This window comes from Rhinichthys klamathensis, unplaced genomic scaffold (genome assembly GCF_029890125.1).
Source record: "Rhinichthys klamathensis goyatoka isolate OS25496 unplaced genomic scaffold, OSU_Roscu_1.1 h1tg000776l_1, whole genome shotgun sequence".
Taxonomy (NCBI): domain Eukaryota; kingdom Metazoa; phylum Chordata; class Actinopteri; order Cypriniformes; family Leuciscidae; genus Rhinichthys; species Rhinichthys klamathensis.
The window spans coordinates 713915-737453 of NW_026607175.1; the positions used below are offsets into that span (position 1 = coordinate 713915).

General features: G+C 41.5%; 1 protein-coding gene across 1 annotated transcript in view; it reads left to right on the forward strand.

Annotated features, from left to right (window-relative positions):
• Nucleotides 1-23539, forward strand: part of LOC130077755 (NACHT, LRR and PYD domains-containing protein 12-like) — a 415411-nt gene that overhangs the window by 287030 nt on the left and 104842 nt on the right. The window contains exon 9 of the mRNA XM_056243090.1: nt 4921-5091. Coding sequence (XP_056099065.1) covers nt 4921-5091 — 171 coding nt within the window. The remainder of the gene's footprint in view (nt 1-4920; nt 5092-23539) is intronic.

The following is a 23539-nucleotide window of genomic DNA, read 5'->3' on the forward strand; positions in this document are numbered from 1 at the left end:
GCAACGGATCAAGCTCACTTTTAAGTAAGTTATTTATCCTTAAGTGCTTTGTTCTAATCGCGATATGGAATAGTGTCTGTAAACCGCAAAAGACTGTTTAAATATGAATCGCATGTCTGTGTATGAATGAATGAACGAACGAACGGCACATGCGCGCGCTGCTGTTTACTACAGCTGTACAGTGCGCGCGTCTGTGCCGTTCATTCACACTCGACCAAGCTTTGACCAAACTATATTGCTATAGCCTACTGAGATGAGTAAAAACAGACTGAAATATGTTGAAATAAAATGTCTTCGTATAAGCAACAAACTGCAAATTAACATTTTTAAGCTAATCATACACACGAAATGTTACAGACTAAATATTAATGTTTAGACAAGATTTCGTTGATTAGTTTTTGGATAGATTATAAAGTTTTTACTGTAAAAAAAAACTACTGCCACATCAAATAAGCTTTTGTTCGCCAATTTCTGCTCATATGTTAAATATATAGTATGGGACTTTTTGTCAAAAATAAAGTAGGTATATTGAATTATCAACTAAGATGTTATTATAGTGTTTGTTCCAATATTCAAACTAATGAATCCTTACCTTTGAAATATGTATTATAAAATATTAGGGGTGTAACGATACACGTATTCGTATTGAACCGTTCGGTACGAGGCGTTCGGTTCGGTTTTCGGTACGCATTTTTGAACCGAACGGTTCGTTGGACCATTTTTCTTGCCAACCAAAATTTCGTTATTTCAAATGTAGGCGCGTCGCGCGTGGCAAGCACGCTCATACTGGAACACACTGGCTGCGTGGCGTGTCCGTTTTTATTTCGGCTCCCATGTTAACAGGTTAGAGCTTGCAGACTGCCTGCGTGATACGGCTCGAGCCGCGCTGAAAACGCGTGCATGCTAGAAATAGAACCGACGCCTATTTTTCACGCGAAACGCAAGCACGGAGCCAATCCGCAGCCATTCTGCAGTTGGTGGAAATCCAGGGTAAGAGACGCTGGCGTGACCACAACATTGCCCAACATCAAATGGCAAATGTAAGCGGAACGAAACTGAGCTACTCGTTACCCCGGATTTCCACAAACTGCAGAACGGCTGCGGATCGGCTCCGCTGCGTGTCGGATCCGTGCTCCAACGTCCTTCAATACCTACCAGATCCGGATTTGTTGCAGAACGGCTGCGGCCATGACTGACAGCTGAAGTCACGAGGACACACGATATCTCGCGAATTTACGTTTGATCGCGCGATATAACAGGATTTAGTTTCTATAAACAGAACCACAAAACCAGCAACAGTTTGTTTCCATCCAGAGGAGTACAGGGGAAACAACTCTGTGCTGACCTGCTGATCTCCTTTTTTTGTGGAGATTATTGTGATTCTAGTACAATATTTATAATTATATAATCAACTTATAAAATGCTAAATGTTTATTTTGGGTTCCTTTTTGAATGAATTGGGAAAGTAGTAGGCTGTGTAAATAAAGTTAACTATTGTTCTTGTTGGAAAAGGAAAAAGTATATTTTTATTTTGAAAATTACCGGATGTTTTATTTTGTTTCTGTGTTCTGTTCTGTTATCTTTGTTTATCGACTTCCTGCGGCGCTCTCCGGCATCCGGCAAAAATAGAAACTTTGCGTATCTTCTCCGGAGGGCTGTGGTCGCCGGAGCTGGGACGGAGTCGGAACGCAGCCGTTCCGCAGTCAGTGAAAATACACACATTGACTTGAATGGAAACCTATTGACTCCGCCGGCGTTCCGGAGCGGATCCGCAGCCGTTCCGCAGTTGGTGGAAATTGGGGGTTATTGTGTGGTTGACGGACCGTTGATCAGTCTGGACCAATGCAGCACGAGCCGATCTTAATCATCAGCACTGTTACTGCACAGCCAAATCCAGTAAAGAAAACATTTGAATTTGCCACTGAAGTAATAACATCGCTGCGAGATCTAGTGAGAAACATTCACATTTCTCCGTTATTAACGGATCAAACAGCGCTGACGTGGAAACCAGGAAGAAACATTGTGCCATGAATGAACTATCCAGTGTCCACAGATCAGCAACATTCACCATGGGTTTACTGTAGTAACACTACTAACTGTAACCATGGACGTTTGGCAGGAATAGTAGGCTATAATGCTTTCAAGTAACATCACGTCGGTTTTATTTTGACATTATGAATACAATTGCTGCCCTCAAATGTTAATCTGAACTAAAATAAACCTGTTAATAACTACTACAATATTACATTTCATTTTGTCCAAGGAGCTGTTTTGTTTTATATGCTCCTAAGAAAAGTCAAGTATAGCTCCATCATTGCTCAAAGTAAAGAAATATGATACTTTATGATGTTAGTTTTAATAAAAATATAATTAAAAATATTAAATCAAGGAAATTTCTCTGGCATTTCTTTCTTTTTGCTGTATTGGAAACGTACCGAACCGTACCGAACCGAACCGTGAATTTTGTGAACCGTTACACCCCTAAAAAATATATACTTTTTACAAAGAAAGATTACACTTGAAATATTAGTAAAATTGCAATGGTTATTGTAATTGTAACTTTATTTTAGTGTTTTATTAGTGACAATTTTGGGGAGAGGATACATATTCCAAAACTTTCTGAAAATACAGTATGAGAATTGACTACACAATTACTAGAAATGTTTACCTTGTATATTATAAAATTTGCATGCATACTAAATTTGTGGAAAAAGAAAAAAAAATTCAAGACGTTTCCAACTCTAACTTTGAACCAATTCTATAGAATATATATATATATATATATATATATATATATATATATATATATATATATATACACTCACCGGCCACTTTATTAGGTACACCTGTCCAACTGCTCGTTAACACTTAATTTCTAAGCAGCCAATCACATGGCGGCAACTCAGTGCATTTAGGCATGTAGACATGGTCAAGACAATCTCCTGCAGTTCAAACCGAGCATCAGTATGGGGAAGAAAGTTGATTTGAGTGACTTTGAACGTGGCATGATTGTTGGTGCCAGAAGGGCTGGTCTGAGTATTTCAGAAACTGCTAATCTACTGGGATTTTCACGCACAAACATCTCTAGGGTTCACAGAGAATGGTCCGAAAAAGAAAAAACATCCAGTGAGCGGCAGTTCTGTGGGCGGAAATGCCTTGTTGATGCCAGAGGTCAGAGGAGAATGGCCAGACTGGTTCGAGCTGATAGAAGGGCAACAGTGACTGAAATAACCACTCGTTACAACCGAGGTATGCAGCAAAGCATTTGTGAAGCCACAACACGCACAACCTTGAGGCGGATGGGCTACAACAGCAGAAGACTCCACCGGGTACCACTCATCTCCACTACAAATAGGAAAAAGAGGCTACAATTTGCAAGAGCTCACCAAAATTGAACAGTTGAAAAGACTGGAAAAATGTTGCCTGGTCTGATGAGTCTCGATTTCTGTTGAGACATTCAGATGTTGGAGTCAGAATTTGGCGTAAACAGAATGAGAACATGGAACCATCATGCCTTGTTACCACTGTGCAGGCTGGTGGTGGTGGTGTAATGGTGTGGGGGATGTTTTCCTGGCACACTTTAGGCCCCTTAGTGCCAATTGGGCATCGTTTAAATGCCACGGCCTACCTGAGCATTGTTTCTGACCATGTCCATCCCTTTATGGCCACCATGTACCCATCCTCTGATGGCTACTTCCACCATGTCACAAAGCTCTAATCATTTCAAATTGGTTTCTTGAACATGACAATGAGTTCACTGTACTAAAATGGCCTCCACAGTCACCAGATCTCAACCCAATAGAGCATCTTTGGGATGTGGTGGAACGGGAGATTCGCATCATGGATGTGCAGCCGACAAATCTGCGGCAACTGTGTGATGCCATCATGTCAATATGGACCAAACTCCCTGAGGAATGCTTCCAGCACCTTGTTGAATCTATGCCACGAAGAATTGAGGCAGTTCTGAAGGCAAAAGGGGGTCCAACCCGTTACTAGCATGGGGTACCTAATAAAGTGGCCGGTGAGTGTGTGTATATATATATATATATATATATATATATATATATATATATATATATATATATATATTCATTCTACAGAATTGGTTAAAATTTAGATTTTGAAACATCTTGAAAAAATGTGTCTTTTTCCACTGGGTACCACAAGAATATATATATATATATATATATATATTTTTTTTTGTCCTCGCATTCTTTGGTACCCAGTGACACACCTGTGTGAGGCTCATTATGCAGCTCATTTTGTGGCTCATTATGCGGGTCATTGTCTTCTCAGGTGTGAATCAGGGCATTATTCATGATCCTTACAATCATTCACGCCACCCATCCCCCCATCCCCCCCCCCCCCCCCCCCCGCATATTGCCTTTTCAAACAAAAAGTGTCTTACAAAATTTAAATCAATGTATTGTTTTGTGTAAATGATTAGGCAGGATGATTTTCAGATCATTTTGAAGCAAAAACTCTAGGCGACAACATCCATTAGTCAAAAGTCTTGTGGACACATATTTAGTATGTGTTTTGTGGCCTTATTTCAGAAACTTTAAGTTTTAGTTTTTTCAATAACCATGCATAAACAATATTCTCTCAAAAATACGCTCACATATTATGGTTTCCCTGTTTGTGCTAAATAGAGTGTAATTAAACCTTTGCCATTAATATGTTTATAAGCAACTGAAAAAAGCACAAATGTCAGTGCATGTCAAAACATCTCAAGGACCCCAAAAACACCTTAGACCCCAGAGGGTTAACAGTGTCTTTTTCTATATGTTGATGCTGTTTGTCCTCTAATGATGTTTATGTGAATGTTTTACTGCCTCTAGAAATCATATTTGTAGTTTACACTTTTTATTCTATGTTTGCAGCAGGTATCAGTTCCCCATGTATCTTTAATCTCTACAGGTTGAGTGATTGTGGTGTTACAGATAAAGGTTGTGTTGCTCTGGCTTCAGCTCTGAGATCAAACCCCTCAGACCTGAGAGATCTGTATCTGAATGGAAATAAACTAGGAGACAGAGGAGTGAAGCTGCTCTCTGATGGACTGAAGGCTCACTGTAAACTGGAGATACTGTGGTAAGATTGTATAAATTTGTCATCCTCCTCCATTTTATTCATATGGTTAATAATGAACTAAAGAAACAAAAACGAGACTAAAAATGGTCTGATAGACAATTTTGTTGTTTAATCTTCATTAGATTGTTTCCAAAGTTTTAAGAATTTTTATTATTAATATTTATATAGATTCATAACACTTATTACACGGCTTTTCGCTAAAGTAATCATTTTGTGGACATGAAATATTTATTTGAGTTGAAACTGTTTCATGGGGCTGCACAATTAATCGAAATGGCAAAGGCTGTGATTATTTTATGGGCAGCTTTTTCAGTGGCGTACGGCTCTGTGATCAGTAGTAAATGCTGCTCCATCTGAAAGCCAAAGGGCGCTCTCACGCAGAATCTCCAAATATGCCCAGCTGCAGAAGTAGACAACACACATTGGCCGTTTCTTAGGGTGCTTCTCATTTCTTATTTGTGCATCCTCGTTTCCTTTCCTCACTTCCTTTCCTCGCGTCTCAGCTCCACCCCCTGTAGGACGCGAGGAAAGGCTGCAAGGAAAAAAAATGAGGATGGAGGAATTGAATGAAAGCTTTTGGTAACACTTTATTTTGATGGTCCCTTTTGAACATTCTGTTGACTATAAGTAACTTTGCAATTATATGTCAACTAACTGTCATTACAGTATTAATAGACTGTCTGCGTAATATCGGATAACTCTTTATTGTGATGATCCTCCAACATACATTCTACTGACTATAAGTAACTTTGCAACTACATGTCAACTTATTCTAACCCTAATCCTACCAGTCGACTAATACTCTACTAACACTCGAATGAGAGTTAGTAGACATGCAGGTGCAACGTTACTTATAGTCAACAGAATGTGTTAAAGGGACCATCAAAATAAAGTGAAACCAAGCTTTTTTATACATTGGAATACTTGATCACTCGAGCGTCACTTCACAGCGTCATCAGCAGCGCTCAAAGGATCTGCCCTTAGGTTCAATTCAATTCAATTCAAATTTATTTGTATAGCGCTTTTCACAATACATATTGTTTCAAAGCAGTTTTACAGAAAGTGCATTTCAGAAATGTACATAGAAAAATACAGTTAGTTAATCATCATGTATTAATTTTGGGCATAACATATCGCCGGCGTTGAGTCGTCTCTTCACAGGCGTCGAGTCGTCTCATCACAGGCGTTTAGTCGTCTCATCACAGGCGTTGAGTCGTCTCATCGCAGGTGTTGGGGCATCTGAAGTCTCCATGAGAGGCTGGATACAAACTGGAACTGACGAACGCTATTTACCTCGGGACTGGCGTCCCGAGATAACAGCAGAAAAGCAGATGGGAAATAATTAGCATAGCTGCTGTTCATAATATTAATGCATTCGATCTGATTCATCTGTAGTATAAAAGGTAAGCATTATGTGAATGCTTGGCTGAAGAGATGCGTCTTTAATCTTGTTTTAATAATAATAATTATAATAATAAATTTTATTTGTAAAGCACTTTACACCAAATCTCAAAGTGCTACAATAAAACATAATAAAATAAATAAAAATAAACAATACAATATACAATAAAAACACAACATGTTAAACGGCGGGACTAAAAACAAGCGTTAGTTATTAATATAAGCCTGTGTAAAAAGATGGGTTTTTAGTCCTTTTTTGAATGTGTCTACTGTTTGCGGGGCCCTAAGGTGGTCTGGGAGAGCATTCCACAGGCAGGGAGAAGCGACTTGAAAGGCCCTGTCGCCCATTGTTTTGAGCCGTGTCCTGGGCATGACCAAACGGTGCTGTTGGCCTGACCGGGTTCTGGTTGATGAATTTGGTGTGAGCAACTCAGTGAGATAAGTGGGGGCCACACCGTGCAGACAGTGATGGGTCTAAAGGAGGACCTTATATTTTATGCGGGACTGAATGGGTAACCAGTGCAGTGAACGGAGGATGGGGGTGATGTGCTCATGTTTTCGCACCCCCATCAGGACCCTGGCAGCGCTGTTCTGAATATACTGGAGCTTTTGAGGGCTCCTGCCAGGAATCCCGATGAGGAGTGCATTACAATAGTCCAGCCTGGAGGACACAAAAGCATGGACGAGCTTCTCTGCAGCAGAAAGGGAGAGGGAGGGGCGCAGTTTGGAAATATTGCGTAGGTGAAAGAATGCAGTTTTACAGATGGTGGTGACATGACTGTCAAATGAAAGGTGGGGGTCAAATTTTACCCCTAGGTTAATAACAGAGGAAGAGAGGGGAGTGGTGTGTCCAAAAAATGAAACAGTGGTGATTGGAGAGGAGCGGAGTTGATGAACGGTACCAGTTTCAATGGCCTCTGTTTTGGAGCCATTTAGCTGCAGAAGGTTTTGACTCATCCACGCCTCTATCTCCTCCAGGCATGAGCTAAGGCGTGCAGCCATGGCAGAGGGGGAGCTAGAGGGAGTAACTTGAAGGTAGAGTTGTGTGTCATCAGCATAGCAATGGAAATTAACTCCATGCCTGCTGATGTCACGACCCAAGGGGAGCATGTAAATGGTGAAGAGGGTTGGTCCTAGACCTTTGAACTGGGAGAGCGAGTCTGAGCCTCGAACAGTATCAGGAAGGCTATTCCAGAGTTTAGGAGCTAAATGTGAGAACGCCCTCCCTCCTTTAGTGGACTTAGATATCCTAGGAATGACCAGAAGCCATGAATTTAGTGATCTTAAAGAACGCGATGGATTGTAGGGCGAAAGAAGGTCCATTAAATACACAGGAGCTAAACCATTTAGGGCTTTATAGGTCATTAGTAGTACTTTGTAATTGATACGGAACTTAATAGGTAACCAGTGTAGAGATGATCAAATTGGTGTTATATGATCATATTTTCTTGATCTAGTAAGAACTCTAGCAGCTGCATTTTGCACTAACTGTAGCTTGTTTATTGAAGATGCAGGACAACCGGCTAGTAAAGCATTACAGTAATCTAGTCTCGAGGTCATGAATGCATGAACTAACTTTTCTGCATCAGAAACAGATAGCATGTTACGTAATTTAGCAATGTTTCTAAGGTGGAAAAAGGCAGTTCTTGTAACATATGAAATATGATTTTCGAAAGACAAGTTGCGGTCTAGTATAACTCCCAGGTCTTTTACTGTAGTGGATAAGGTAACAGGACATCCTTCTAAATTAAAGTTGTATTGTAAGAGATTTTGTGGGTAGTTTTTTGGACCAATAAGTAATACCTCCGTTTTATCTGGATTTAATAGCAGGAAATTACACGTCATCCAGCATTTTATATCTTTAAGACACTCTGTCAATTTAGATAAGTTATTGTTTTCATCTGGTCGTGATGAAATATATAATTGAGTGTCATCAGCATAGCAGTGGAAATTAATTCCATGTTTTCTTATAATATTACCAAGTGGCAGCATATATATTGAGAATAGCAGAGGGCCTAACACCGATCCTTGCGGCACTCCATAGTCTACTGACGTTATCTTCGATTTTTCCCCATTTAAACAGACAAAATGGTCTGATAAGTACGATCTGAACCAGCTTAATACTGGTTAAGCTGTATTCACATATACTGTGAATATTCACATATACTGTATTCACATATACTGTATATACTGGACAGCTTAATACTGTCCCTGAACACCAGTGTAGTTTTGTAGTCGATCCAAGAGTATTTTATGATCTATAGCAGGGGTTCTCAAAGTTTTGATAGGTGAGGGCCAATTTAGGAACCCAACATTGAACTGAGGGCCGCCAAAGTGGCGGGGGAGAAAACGAAGAAAAAAAAACTGAAAAGAAAATCACATTTGAAATTATTTTAATGACCAGGTTGCATCTCTACAGTTTACATTAGTTGCAATAAACACATTTTAATTCATAACTGAGGCTAAACCTGGCAAAACTTGTGAAAATTTCGGGGGGGGAGAGAAAGAAACTTTTAAAATAGAAGCTTACCAAACAAGTCATCATCATCATTCATTTCTATCATTGCTTGTCAGTCGCGTTTCCATTATTGCAGATTTGCATATTATTATCTATCTTTTTTAACCCGTAACTGAAAAACGAAAAATGAACGGTTGTTGTCTTTTTAAAACGCAAAGTTGAACAAAATTTTAATTTGAACTGGCTTCACCAACTGCTGCGCAAAAAAAGTAAATATCGACAGACTTTTTCAGATTTTTGTTTAAATGACTTTTTGCTCCTTTATTAAACATTTTAAATATTCACAAATTAATATGGAAAACATGTCGATTTTACTGGTTTTCTAAGGCCAAATTAGAACCTGGAATTTATATTTTTCCCGCAGTGATGAATGAGAAGAGCCGTACGTGTCTGATCTAGCCTGATTTATAGGTGAGTTATAGGCTAATGATAATAAATGCGTCTGAAAAAACAGCGAGGCATTTTAATTGTTTATTAATAAACTATTGTTTTCTAAGTGTCGGCTAAGCAGATGCGCTTTTAGAGAGAAATCCACCTTTCATACGGATTACATAATCAGGTATTTGCTTTCGATTCGAGTTTGTTTGTTTAAAAGTGCACATTTTAAGCTTTAGCCTACATAGGCTATATTTTGTTTCAGTTCTCGCACTCCAGTTCACGGAGATCATGAAAGCGCGTAGTAGCCTAGGCTACTGATTGTTTTATTTTATTTTACAAAAGCACGTTTTCTTGTTATGAGTTTACACAAATAAAAGTAGTTGCGAATAATGCATTATTATTTTCTGTATGACCAGAAATGATAGACTAGTTTAAGTTGTTTCCACTGTTGATAGGAAAATGTAGCCTAAGTGTTCGCGCCCGCGAACATTTTGAAAGGTAATGGAAACGCGGCTATTAATAAGCTTGACATTGTTAAGATTATTATTAAGTCACATTGAATATTGATTACTTGGTCAACATACCCTTTTAAATTGCAATGGGATTTGTGGTGCTGGTTTCGGTTGGCCACGATTCCTATTACTGTGTAGACAACCACTGTTCCTGGTGGCCTTGGGAGTGAGGTCAAGTGCGATCGGTCGGTCGGACCATGTAATTACCGCTTATGCCTATGGATGCCGCTAAACACCACTAAACGGAGATATTCATTTTTTCAAAGCAATAGTTTAAACAGTTTTACAGATGTTATCGCGGGCCGCCAGAAATGTTTCGGCGGGCCGCCATTGGCCCGCGGGCCGCACTTTGAGAACCTATGATCTATAGTGTCGAACGCAGCGCTAAGATCGAGTAGAACTAATATTGAGATACAGCCTTGGTCAGAAGCTAAAAGTAAATCATTTGTAATTTTAACTAGCGCAGTTTCTGTGCTATGATGCGGTCTGAATCCTGACTGAAATTTTTCATATATCTCATTTTCTTGCAAGAAAGAGCCCAATTGAGCGGACACAATTTTTTCTAGTATTTTAGACATAAATGGAAGATTTGAAATGGGTCTGTAATTTGCTAGGTTATTTGGATCTAATTGTGGTTTCTTAATGAGAGGTTTTATAACTGCCAGATTGAATATTTTTGGAACATGACCTAAAAATAAAGACGAGTTAATAATATTGAGAAGAGGCTCTTCCACTACAGGTAACACTTCTTTCAGTAGTTTAGTGGGTATTGGATCTAATAAACATGTTGTTGGTTTAGATGCAATGATAAGTTTATTTAGCTCTTCCTGTCCTATAGTTGTAAAGCGGTGTAGTTGTTCCAGAGGGGCCATAGTTGAGGCTGAATCATAAGACATCAGAGGATTGTTCATTTGCAATTGTGTTTCGGATGCTTTCTATTTTCTCATTGAAGTAGTTCATAAAATCATTACAGCTATACTGTAACGGAATATTTTGCTCTGGTGATGTCTGTTTATTTGTTAGTCTAGCCACGGTGTTGAATAAAAACCTTGGATTATTTTGGTTATTTTCTATTAGTTTGCGGAGATGCTCAGCCCTGGCTGCTTTTAGAGCCTTTTTATAACGTGACATACTGGGCCCTATCTTGCACTCGGTGCAAATGACTTTGTACACTGACGCATGTATCATTCCTATTTTGCACCCACGCAAAGCGGGCTTTTCCCTCCACAGACACACGTCGGTTAACTAAGAAATACACTTGCGCTCCCCGGGGCGGTTCAGCGCAAAGAGGAGGCGTGTTCCGGCGCAAACTTTCCCTCATGCTATTTTGCTGTTCTATAAAACAATTGCACCACTGACCAGAAAAAAACTAGTCTAAAGTCAGTGGCGTTGCGCGTTGTTCATTATGCTATTTTAAGGGCGCATTCTTGGCCATAATCAATGTAGCGTGTGCACAACGCGCATACACGTTGATTCTCTCATCTAAGCAGCAGTTTTCATTTTTGCAAATAATACATTATTACGATAGATAGATAGATAGATAGATAGATAGATAGATAGATAGATAGATAGACAATTTATTATAAAAGCATGTAGCTTACACATTTACCCAAATTATCATACGCCTGTTTAACAGAAGTTAATTTGGGTGGGTTTCTCCATCCCCAATGTCACTTCTCTGTGTTTTACGGCCCTGACGAGAACGTTGCTCTCCTCGGCTGTGAACCGCTCCTGGCGCGCGCCTGGCAAATCCGCCGTTATAATAGGAATCCGCTTTAGAACAAGCGCGCCTGCTCTTAAAGGGAATGTGAGATGACGCTCTGATTGGTTTATTTCACGTTACGCCCAAACCACACCTATGAATAATGAAGCTACTTCAGGTCAACCCCTTTTAGATTTGCGCCAGGCGCAAGAGGCATTTATCCCGCCGGGAAAATAGCAACAGCGCCGGGATCCGCCCACAAAGTTACTTGCGCTTTACGCTTTGACACTTGCGTTTCAGATCGTTAAAATAGGGCCCACTGTCTTTCCACGTGATTCTAAAGACCTCTAAATTAGTTTGTTTCCATTTACGCTCTAAGTTACGAGTTTCTCTCTTGATAACATGTGTAGTACTATTGTACCATGGTGCTTTAGTTTTCTCTCGAACCTTTTTTAATCTAATTGGTGCAACAATATCTAATGTACTAGAGAAAATGGTGCTCAAACTGCTGGTCATTTCCTCTAGTTCATCTGTTTGTTTGGGTTCACTGAGCAGCTGAGATAGATCAGGTAAGCTATTTGAGAATCTATCTATAGTGGTTGGAAGGATTGTTCTGCCTGGTCAATAACGTGGCGCAACATGACAAATTTCAGCAGTGCGTATTATGCACGTTACCATGTGATGATCAGTGAGATCGTCACTTTGCGGTATAATATCTATATCGGTTGGATTGGTTCCGTATGATATAATTAAATCTAGTGTATGATTTAGACGATGAGTGGGACCACTGACGTTTTGCTTGACCCCAAAGGAGTTTAATAAATCTGTAAACGCAGTCCCTAACGCATCATTTGTGTTATCTACGTGTATGTTAAAATCTCCAACAATTATTGCTTTATCGGCATTGACCAATAGATCTGAGAGAAAGTCTGCAAACTCTTTTAGGAAATCAGCATATGGTCCTGGAGGTCTATATACAGTAGCCAAGGCTAGAGATAATAGGGATTTCTTTCTTACATCTAAGAGCGTAACATTTAGCACAAGTACTTCAAACGAATTAAACCTGTGACCTGTTTTCTGAGTAACATTAAGAATATCTCTATAGATTGTTGCAACACCGCCGCCACGACCGATCAGACGGGGCTCATGCTTATAACAGTATCCTGGCGGAGTGGACTCATTTAGACCGAAATACTCATTTGGTTTAAGCCAGGTTTCAGTAAGGCAAAGTACATCGAAGCTATTATCTGTGACCATTTCATTTACAATAACCGCCTTAGGTGTGAGCGATCTAATGTTTAGAAGACCTAGTTTTAGAAATTGTTTTTGTTCACTAATATTTAGATTTTCTGGTTTACTTACAATAAGATTTTTCCTAGATCCTACACTAGATTTATTGTTTGGCCTCACTAGACGAGGAATAGACACAGTTTCTATATAATGTTCTACACTACTTATATCAATTAAGTTGGGACAGCAAAGACTGTGATTTGGACTTTGACTTACTAGTCAGATGGAGTGTAACGACTTGGAGATGTTGTCCGACAGAACAGCCGCTCCGATTCTGCTGGGGTGCAGGCCATCAGCACGGTAGAGCCTAGGTCGCTCCCAGAACAGATTCCAATTATTTACAAAGAGCAGTTTTTGTTCATTACACAATGACATTAACCATTCATTTAGTGCAAATAATCTACTGAACCTTTCCTGTCCTTGTCGGTACGTGGGAAGCGGTCCAGACACGATGATCGTTGCCTCAGGCGCTGTGCTGCGTACCGTCTCGATCAGGCTCCTGTAGTCCTTCTTCAGAACCTCCGTCTGCCGCAGCCTGATGTCGTTCGTCCCCGCGTGAAGCACCACAGCTCCGACGCGCTCTTCACCGTTCAGGATCTCGGGAACCTGTGCGGCGACATCAAGAACACGAGCACCAGGAAAGCAGTGAGTGCGCACCTTACCCTTACCTGAGGTAGCACGGACATGACGGACAATGGAAGTGCCGATGATCACGGCGTCGTCGCGTTCCGACTCGCGAAGAGGGGAGAAGCGGTTCCGGGTGGAGATCTCGAAGACCGGGAGGGGCGGAGAGGTTCTTGCTCTGGTCCTGGCTCATGTCTTCCGCTGTGGGATCACCCAGGGTCCATGGTGTTGTGTCGGTGCCGGAGTGAATGAAGCCAGAGATGATCGCGTCCTCCTGGGCAGAGAAACGCACGGAGTAGACGAAGTCGGAGTCAAAAAGTTACTAACCACTGACTTGTGAGCATCGGCGCGTGACGTTTCAAGCAATCCGATTGTTTTTTATAGGGAATAGTATCGAGGATAAGTTCACACGATATAAAAATAGAAAGTGCTTGTTTATAAATGAGTGGTAAAGAAGAAAATCAATGATTAATGAATCAATTCGACGGAGCTCCAAACACAAACACACAAAAAATTCTAAAAACGCACATGTTGTTAAAGTTTGTGTATTTAAAAAATTCATAATAAATAATAATAAAGCAAGATACCTTGTTGAAATATGTGAGATGTGTGGTTTATGTAAACTACAAAAGTAAAGTATAAATTCAAATGGTTCTGACAGATGTGAAGGGGGAGGAGAATTGATACGTGCGTCACGTTTAGTCGATAAAACTCTTCCGCAAAGGGTACACCTGTGTATCCTCGCTCATAGCTCCTCTGGAAGCCTCCTCACTCCTCGATCCTCGACTCCTCGCGGTGCAATTAGAGAATTGAGATGTCCTTCAAGATGGCTGAGCTCGATCGGTTTCCGGGTCATAGGATGGAGGACAAAGGAGCGAGGAGACGAGGAGAGATATTGAGAAGCACCCTCAATATGCGTTCTTGTCTGTACTTGTGTTCTTGTGGACATGTGAAATGTCATCAGTCACTGCCCAAGTACTGTTCCAATTCAAAGTTCACAGCTAGCCAAGTCCAGTTCAAATCCCCGGATGTGTTCTTGATCCGCCCCGTTTACCGAGGATGCATCGAGAGGTGACTTGTGCGGACTTGAGACAGCCAGGTATCCCAGAATGCATCTCGATCGCACCAACCAGCAAGCGTCAATAGCAGAGGAGAAAACAAAATCTAAATACTACTGTTATTGTGTCATGAAATGTAATTTTAAGAGTGTTTCAGGCGAGAATGTAGTTGTTTAAAGCTCAAATCTGTGGTTTATTTATAAAGATAGCCTATTTGAAAAATGTATCTGACGTTTTCGGAGTTGTGAGTTCCAGGCGTTCACCGGGTGTTCAGCGCTCATTAAGCCCGACTGGAACAGCTTTTCCTCGGCTAGTGCTTCTGACGTTTGCCGCTGGCTCTGATGTCTCTAGTCTAGTGGATAAACTTGACGTATAATTCGTCTTGTGTATACAGTAAGTCTATCTTTGGTCTCGTTAAACTGTAGTTTGTTCCATGGCATAAAATCGTTTTGGCTGATGGCAAAGTGAAGTTTCATAACTTTATATATTTAGGCTATTTAACTTTAACTTTGTAGCCTATTAGAGAGCTTACTTATGTTTTACTGAATTGTTTGCTTGATTTCTCATTGTAGCTTCTATACCTTTTAGGCTAGATGTTATTGATCATTAAAACTGACATTTAACAAAAAGAGACAGGGTTGTGTAATTTATTTTATATACTTTAAAATATATATATATTTTTATATTTGTTTTAACATTCTCTTCACTATATGTACAATAAAATAAAATGACACAACCCTGTCTCTGTTTGTTAAATGTCAATAAAAATCAATAATGTTTCATATTTTAAAAAAAACCCCAAAAAGATCATGTTCATGTTGTTATAAATATATGCAGTGAAGATAATCAATGTACGCGTTGCCTGAACCACATGGCCATTAGGCTATGTTTAAGATTTTTTTAAATGAAAAGAGGCAGAATGGTGTTTTATAACATATTTCGTTTTATTGTAGACGAAAAGAGGCAGAGTTGTAGCATATTTCGTTTTATTGTTGCCTAAAATATACATAAAGAGATAACCATTGTTGCCTAAAATATACATAAAGAGATAACCGGAGTAGCCAGAGCGAGCTGAGTGACGCGATCAAGAACGCCGCTGTTCCATTTGCAGAATAACCGGACTTGCGTCCTCTCGTCCTCTGGAGTTCGTTCTCCTGAGTCGAACTTGGCAAGTCCGAACTACCAAGGACGCAAGTCCGAAGTTTGCGTACTTGGTATTGAGAAACGGACATTATTTTGATTTTGACAGAGGGGCAGAGTCTTCTTCATATGTAGACTTCAGGCTGCTCTATATACCAAATTGCAACACGATTGTGATGTCATCGCAGATTGCTTTTAGGTCTGCAGCCTCTAAACCAGACCAGCTTTCCACACAGTATATTATTTTAATACTGTAATCCTCAGATTTCCTTTTTAAGCCAGGTGTATGAAGGTATATTTGTTGCAAAACAACTGAACCCCTGTGGCAGTGAAATTTGTAGTTGTAGGGAATATCCACACATGTGTATCAGTAAATTTGAAGTCACACAGAGAAATGTTTTAAGAGTTGCAAACTTGTAGACTTTTTTTTATCTTCCACAAACACAACACAACAGTTACACCTTTTCAAATTCTTTATTGCAGGCGCACAAATCCTATTCTACAAATCACAAATTAAGAAACTGGTATGCTCACATTTTTGCTACAGTTGCTTCAGTGAATATGGTGCAAAACGCATTTACACACCTGCATCAAAACATGTGAAGTCACGGAGAAATTTTGCTCATCCGCAAATCAGTACGTGAATTCATCCAATGAGAGTTGCACACTTGAAGAATTTTTTCTCACACATGTTTTGTATATTTTTCTAGCACAAACACAAGTACATAACTACAGCTGCTTGAATCTGCTGCGACGAATCTCAAGCTCTGTTTTTCGCTTTCAAGTGACAAGTTTTGCGCGCTCTCCCTTTTCCACCGTGAAATGTGGAGCAAAAGTGCCTTGTGCATCTGAAGAGACAGTGGGCGGAGCCTACATGAATATTCATAAGTTCCCTGGGCATGCGCGTGGAACTGCTTATTTTAGTTCGCTCCTCGGTTCTCAGTCAGCATTCACACCTGAGAAGATAATGACCTGCATAATGACCCGCATAATGAGCTGCATAATGAGCCTTTCTCACAGGTGTGTCACTGTTACGCCCTTAATAGGGAGCAACAATGAAGAAGGAGAAAGCGTTTTCGGCGGTTACAATACTCTTTATTTTCATATTCTTCAAACTATTATCAATACGCCGCAACGCCGACCAACATCTCGGTCCTGGCCAGGGATCGAGGTAACAGCAAGGAACGCTCCCGAGGACGCCAACCAGGAAACTCTTATTGATAGGCACACCTGTGCACCGGTGCATCCAATCTACCTGATTACCCCCCAGCTCCGCGGCGCACCTGCAGGAGAAGCACATACACACGCACACACGGCAGAAAAGACCATACAAAGTACAGCTGTGACAGTCACTGAGCCACAAGAAAGAATGCAAGGACAAAAAATAAATAAATAAATATATATATAAAACTGATCAGAGATCAGGTAAAACCCACAGACACTTGTTCAATGGTTCTCAGTGAATCCTCATGATTCATGGGTTGACAGAGATCACCGCCCCCAGCGGTGAACCATTGAAATTCTGAAGTGTTCCGAAACGTTTCAAAACAGTTATGACGTAATGAAGCCTCGTTTACTGAAATCACGTGACTCTGGCAGTTTGATACACGCTCCGAACGAGTGATTCGGAACAAACGATTTGTAAATGTTTCGAAGCTTCATGAAGCAGTGTTTTGAAATTGCCATCACTAATTTTCCCCAAACCGTGCCATTTAAAAAAAAATAGTTCGGTGGCAAGCGGGTCAACTATAAACGTCTCTAGATGTGTGCAAGTCAGTGGACAGCTGTGGTACAGTGTTGGAGAAATTATGAAGACTTCATGCTTTAGACTGGCCCTTTCAATCATATCATGGATAAGTCTCTGTTTCTGAATTGCAAAGTTCCTGATTATCTGAGCTGTAGATCCTGAACTGAGAGACTGAAGAGTGTCATTGTTCTCTACAGGTTGATGGATTGTGGTGTTACATATGAAGGTTGTGCTGCTCTGGCTTCAGCTCTGAGATCAAACACCTCACACCTGAGAAAACTGTATCTGTCTGACAATAAACTAGGAAACAGTGGAGTGAAGCTGCTCTCGGATGGACTGAAGGATCCTCAGTGTAAACTGGCGAAACTGTGGTAAGCCTGTACAAATGTGTCAACATTAGGGGTGTAACGGTACACGAACATGATGGTTCGGTACGTACCTCGGTATTGAAGTCACGGTTCGGTACAGGTTTGATACAGCAGGGGGGAGTAAACTAAACACGAAATTGCTTCCTTTTTTAAATTAAACTGTTTTTTTTTCTTAAACAAATGTGTATGTTTAAATAAATTCTATAAGGATATAAAGGATATACATTTCTTAAGGATATAAAAAATCTATCTTAGCTAATGCTGTAAACTAATAAGGAGCTAGTGGTGGGAATCACAGGGTACCTTACGAAGTGAATATGCGATGGGCATTTGCTTGCTTCAGCTATCACACCTACGTGCATGTCCTGAATATGGTTACGCATGGCTCTAGTGGATTTATACCAGTTTGAAATGGCACAACTTACATAAAACTTTTCTATTTTATTTCTACTTCAAAATACTCCCGCGCCTCGTTTGTCTTTTGAGCGGTCATTTCTGTGCTCTCCGTGACTGACACGAAGAAAACACGTGAGGTCAAATAAAAAGATTAGGCCCTACCTCTTAAGGTATTATTTTTCCAAGACTTTTATTTTAATGTGATATTTAAAATACTTTTAAATAAAAAAATATATATAAAAAATAAAAAAATATATATAAAAAAATTAACAAAGTTTAAGGCGCAGGGAACAAGAGGGAACCAGTGAACGGTAAATGGAAGTTTTGAAATAAGTAAAACGAAAGTAAACGACAGGTGCTTTTTAGTCGCCTGTCACCCATACATAGACAAAACACAATGTAAATGTCCAGGCCTGGCTTCTCTTATCTTCCAATAAGAGAAGTTGTCACTCCTCCTCTTATCCTTCAGAGCTCAGTGACGTTGATTAAAGGGATAGTTCACCCAAAAATTTAAATTAGTCCATGATTTACTCACCCTCAAGTCATGAGTAAGGTGTATATGACGTTCTTCTTTCAGACGAATACAATCTCAGTCCATTTGATGTCCATAAAAGTGCATCAATCCATCATAAAAGTGCTCCACATGGCTCTGGGGGGTTAATAAAGGCCTTCTGAATAAAGGCCTTTCTTTAAGAAAACTTTCCATATTCAACAGGTTACAAAGTAAAAATTCTAGCTTCTGGCCAAACGAACATATGCAGTCTACTTGCGTCTAAAGCAAAACTTATGCAACTTGTGACGTCAGAAGTAGCGTAGTGCGTCATGCGTAGTGTAAATATCAGCAGTACGTGACATTACTTGCATAAGTTGCGCTTTACACTTAAGTGGAATCACTATGTTCGTTTGGCTGGAAGCTTGTTATTTTACTTTATTAAGTTTTAAATATGGCATCGCATTACACAAACGCATCGCTTCACTTCAGAAGATTTTTATTAGCCCCCCGGAGCCGTGTGGAGCAATTTTATGATGGATAGATGCACTTTAATGATGGATAAATTTCAAAACAGAAACAGAAATTCACTGCCATTATAAAGCTTGGAAGAGCCAGGATATTTTTTATATAACTCTGATTGTATTCGTCTGAAAGAAGAATGTCATATACACCGAGGATGACTTGATGGGGAGTAAATCATGGATTAATTTTCATTTTTGGGCGAACTATCCCTCTAACATTTGCGTCACCAGCCTCACGGTTACGACTGTAACCTCGGTTCCCTGAAGAGGGAACGAGAGTTGCGTCGAGATGACGCTATGGGAACACACTGCGTGATTGCGTCATGAAGCACTTGTCAGTCCGATGGTGTATAGGCGGGTAACGTCATGGCAGGAAGTTATAAAGCACACCCAGACCAAACATTGTCAACTTCTGATAGGTCGAAGCAAGTCAATCACAGGCGCGCCGGAAGTATGGCAGGGTGACGCAACGTCTCCCTCCCTCTTCAGGGAACCGAGGTTATAGTCGTAACTGAGGCGTTCCCTTTTAAGGGAAGTCACGTTGGGTTGAGATGACGCTATGGGAACGTCTATACTAACGCCTCCATAGTGACCAGTGCCTGTCTTGTGTGAAATCAGGCGAGCACAACAAAGACAGAATCACCTGGGACCCAAGAGTGAAGCCCAAAACTAGGCTGTAAACCCAATGAGTGTGTGCGGAAGGGAACAGCCCGCCACATCACACAACTCTTGTAGGGATACCCCTAATACAAGGCTACAAAGCCACCATACTCCTCCTGCTCCAACGCACCACAGAGGAGACCGGTTTGTTTCCAGTGCAGGGAGCTCTAGAGTGATCGTGGCCTCAACAACCTCAGTTGAGAGACCTGAATCTATGAGTTGGGCCCCCTCAGAGGCCAAAACCACACTTCCATAACTCTGTTCTACAGAACTCCCGGAAGTAGAACAATCAGGGAAACCATGTACTGCCAACTGATGCGACTGATCGTGAAAGTGCGGGGTGATAGTGCTAGGCCGAACAGAAGCAAACCGGCAGGGAACAACCGAACTGACTGCTCTGAGACCCTCATCAGAAGGGGCGAGCATCCCAGTGCCGCTATATTTCGGGGCGATTGTGGAGATATGGGCTTGTCCGAGAACATTGTGCCCTGACACACGAGGTGGCGGGGTTGGCAGAACGGCCCCCCGAAGGCATCGAAGGTAAATGGGCTCCGTATAGTGAGGTGTTAACCACTTCTCCCCGGAAATTAAGAGAAGCAGCCTCTCAAGACTGGTATCTGGTATTACTCAAATGACCAATTGGTGCCCTGAAGCGGCGCACCGGCAGGGAACAGCCGAACTGATTTCTCTGAGACCCTGCTCGGAGGGGGCGAGAATCCCAGCACTGCTATGTTTCCGGGCGGACACTGAGATAAGGGCTCACCTGAGACAAAAACTCACTGGAGACCATTGCGCCCTGAAGCACACGAGATTATGGGGTTGGCAGAACGGCCCCTGAGACACCGAAGGGAGATGGCCACCGTATAATGAGGTGTTATTCATTCCCCTCCAGGAATTTCACCATTTATTTCCTCAAAATTAAATGCAGCCAAAGATCAACCAGACAAGTCAACATGGTTTGGATGAAAGGCTAAATAGTATATTAATATCCAAATCTAACTCCTTAAAGATATGATGGGTACATATTTAATTTTTTCAAAAATTAAATACAGCCGAATATCAATCAGACAAGTAAACACGGTCTGGATGAAAAGCTGAATAGTATATTAATACCAAAATCTAACTCCTTAAAGATAAGATGGGTACATATTTAATTTTCTCAAAAATTAAATGCAGCCAAATGTCAACCAGACAAGTAAACATATGATGTTTTATTAACAAGGTTTGGGAGGAGCAGGTGCAGATAATTAACCCAATTAGCAGAAGTGGAGATCAATCAGTAATCAACTCAGGACAAGATAAATAACAGCAGAACTCACCTTTGTTCCTCGACAGTTTATCAGCATCTTGGCTCGCCTTCTTGCTGCCATGTCTCAAAGCTATTCATCCGACGACGAAGCAAACATCCCTATGGATCCGCCGCAGTTTGCCAAACCTGGGATAATTCCTCCTATGCCTGACATCGCACCCGAGCCACAAGCTTCATCTCGTGGCCGCATGCCAGCCTGAACAACTTCACATTCGCCAAGACGCCGAGGCCAGTCTCCACCGCCCCCAGTCAGGAAAGGCCATTTCATTTACATTTTAAACCTCTCATCGCCAATCCAAACATACCAGTCCGTTTTGGTGTATCTTCAATGGAGAACTTCTCAGGTTAAATCCTATCTTGAACCCCTATTCATAGATGACTCCAACAAACCTGTGACACGCTTCTGGTTCCAGAGTCACCTCAAATCTGTTCTCCAACAGTCAGGCATCCCAGCCAAAAACCTTTCAAGTCACTCTTTCCGTATTGGGACAGCAACCTCAGCAGCTCAAACAGGTCTCTCCCAGCAGGAGATCCAAGCTCTCGGAAGATGGCCCTCAGATGCTTTTCAAAACTACATAAGGACCAACCAGTTCCACATCAAAAAAAGCCCACCAAACCCTCATTGATTAAACCCTGATTGATTAAAAATTTTCGTCTAGCGAGCCTTAGTCTCCCAGCGGACGCAGCACATGTCTAGCTTTTCCTCTTTTTCTCTTTTCCGCTTTCCGTCCAGTGAGGATTGGTCTCCCAGCGGACTCAGCATGTATCTATCTCTACTCTCTCCCGTCCAGCAAGAATTGGTCTCCCAGCGGTCGTACTATGTACTTATCTATACTCTCTCCCGTCTAGCGAGCAGTGGTCTCCCAGCGGACGTACTATGTACTTATCTCTACTCTCTCCCGTCCATCGAGCATTGGTCTCCCAGCGGACGTATTATGTACTTATCTCTACTCTCTCCCGTCCAGCGAGCATTGGTCCCACAGCGGAAGTACTATGTACTTATCTCTACTCTCTCCAGGCCAGCGAGCATTGGTCTCCCAGCAGACGTACTATGTACTTATCTCTACTCTCTCCCGTCCAGCGAGCATTTGCTCCCAGCAGACGTACCATGTACTTATCTCTACTCTCTATCTCTACTGTCTTCCATCCAGCGAGCATTGGTCACCCAGCAGACGTACTATGTACTTATCTTTACTTTCTCCTGTCCAGCGAGCATTGGTCTCGCAGCGGACACAGCATATATCTACCTTTTTCATATTTCTGTCCAGCGAGCATTGGTCACCCAGCAGACGTACTATGTACTTATCTTTACTTTCTCCTGTCCAGCGAGCATTGGTCTCCCAGCGGACACAGCATATATCTACCTTTTTCATATTTCTGGCCAGCGAGCATTGGTCTCTCAGCGGACACAATACGTATCTATCTTTTCTGCCCAGCCAGCATTTTCAAATTCATTCCACTTCGCAGGCGGCCAGTAGAGCCCAATATCGTGACGCCGTTGAGCCGCTCACGTCAGAAGCTACATGGCCCCTCCCGGTCAGCCGTTTTTTCGAATCCCGTCGCTCCCAGTCCATCGGTCGGCAGGTCTCACCCGTTAACGCCATGGAGATCAGGCTTATTAAAACTCCAGCCTGCCAAATTCGCTGCATCTTTGGGGGGTCTATAGTCTGGCGGCTGTCCTTTTGCTCTTTTGCAAAAGGAAGTTTATTAGAGTGAATAGCAGAAGACAAAGACGAGAGACTTGTGTAGAGTGCAGATCAGCAACAGGTCCTTGGCAACGCAAGGAACTGCAAGGCTCTAAATCCAAAACCCTCAAGACACACAGCAACGACGAAAAACGGAACCCAATCGGAAATAAAGTCCAATGCTGGAAACTGGAGAAAGAATAGTCAGGTGAATACTGGAGCTGGCTAGAGAGGCATGGAGAGATGACAAGACACGACGTGAACAGAGAAACAATGTTCTGACAATGAACACGACAAACACAAGACTAAAATAGGACACAACAACGAGCCACATCTGCGGCTGATCTGATTGCTCGTCAGCAAGGCTGACGATGATAGGCAATCAGACCAGAACAGGACACATAGAATGAACAGGCAAGCCTGCGAACCGTGACAGATGCAGACAAATAATCTACGTGCTGCCTCGGCAAATGCACGATCTGAGCCACTAGATTCTTATTGCAGATGCAGACCCATAATCTACGCGCTGCCTAGGCAAATGTAAGATCTGAGCCAATAGACTGCAGCCCCATATTCTACGCGCTGCCTCGGCGGGCATTTATGACTGAACCCTGTCAGCCCCATTTTACTAGAGCTGACTGGGCAT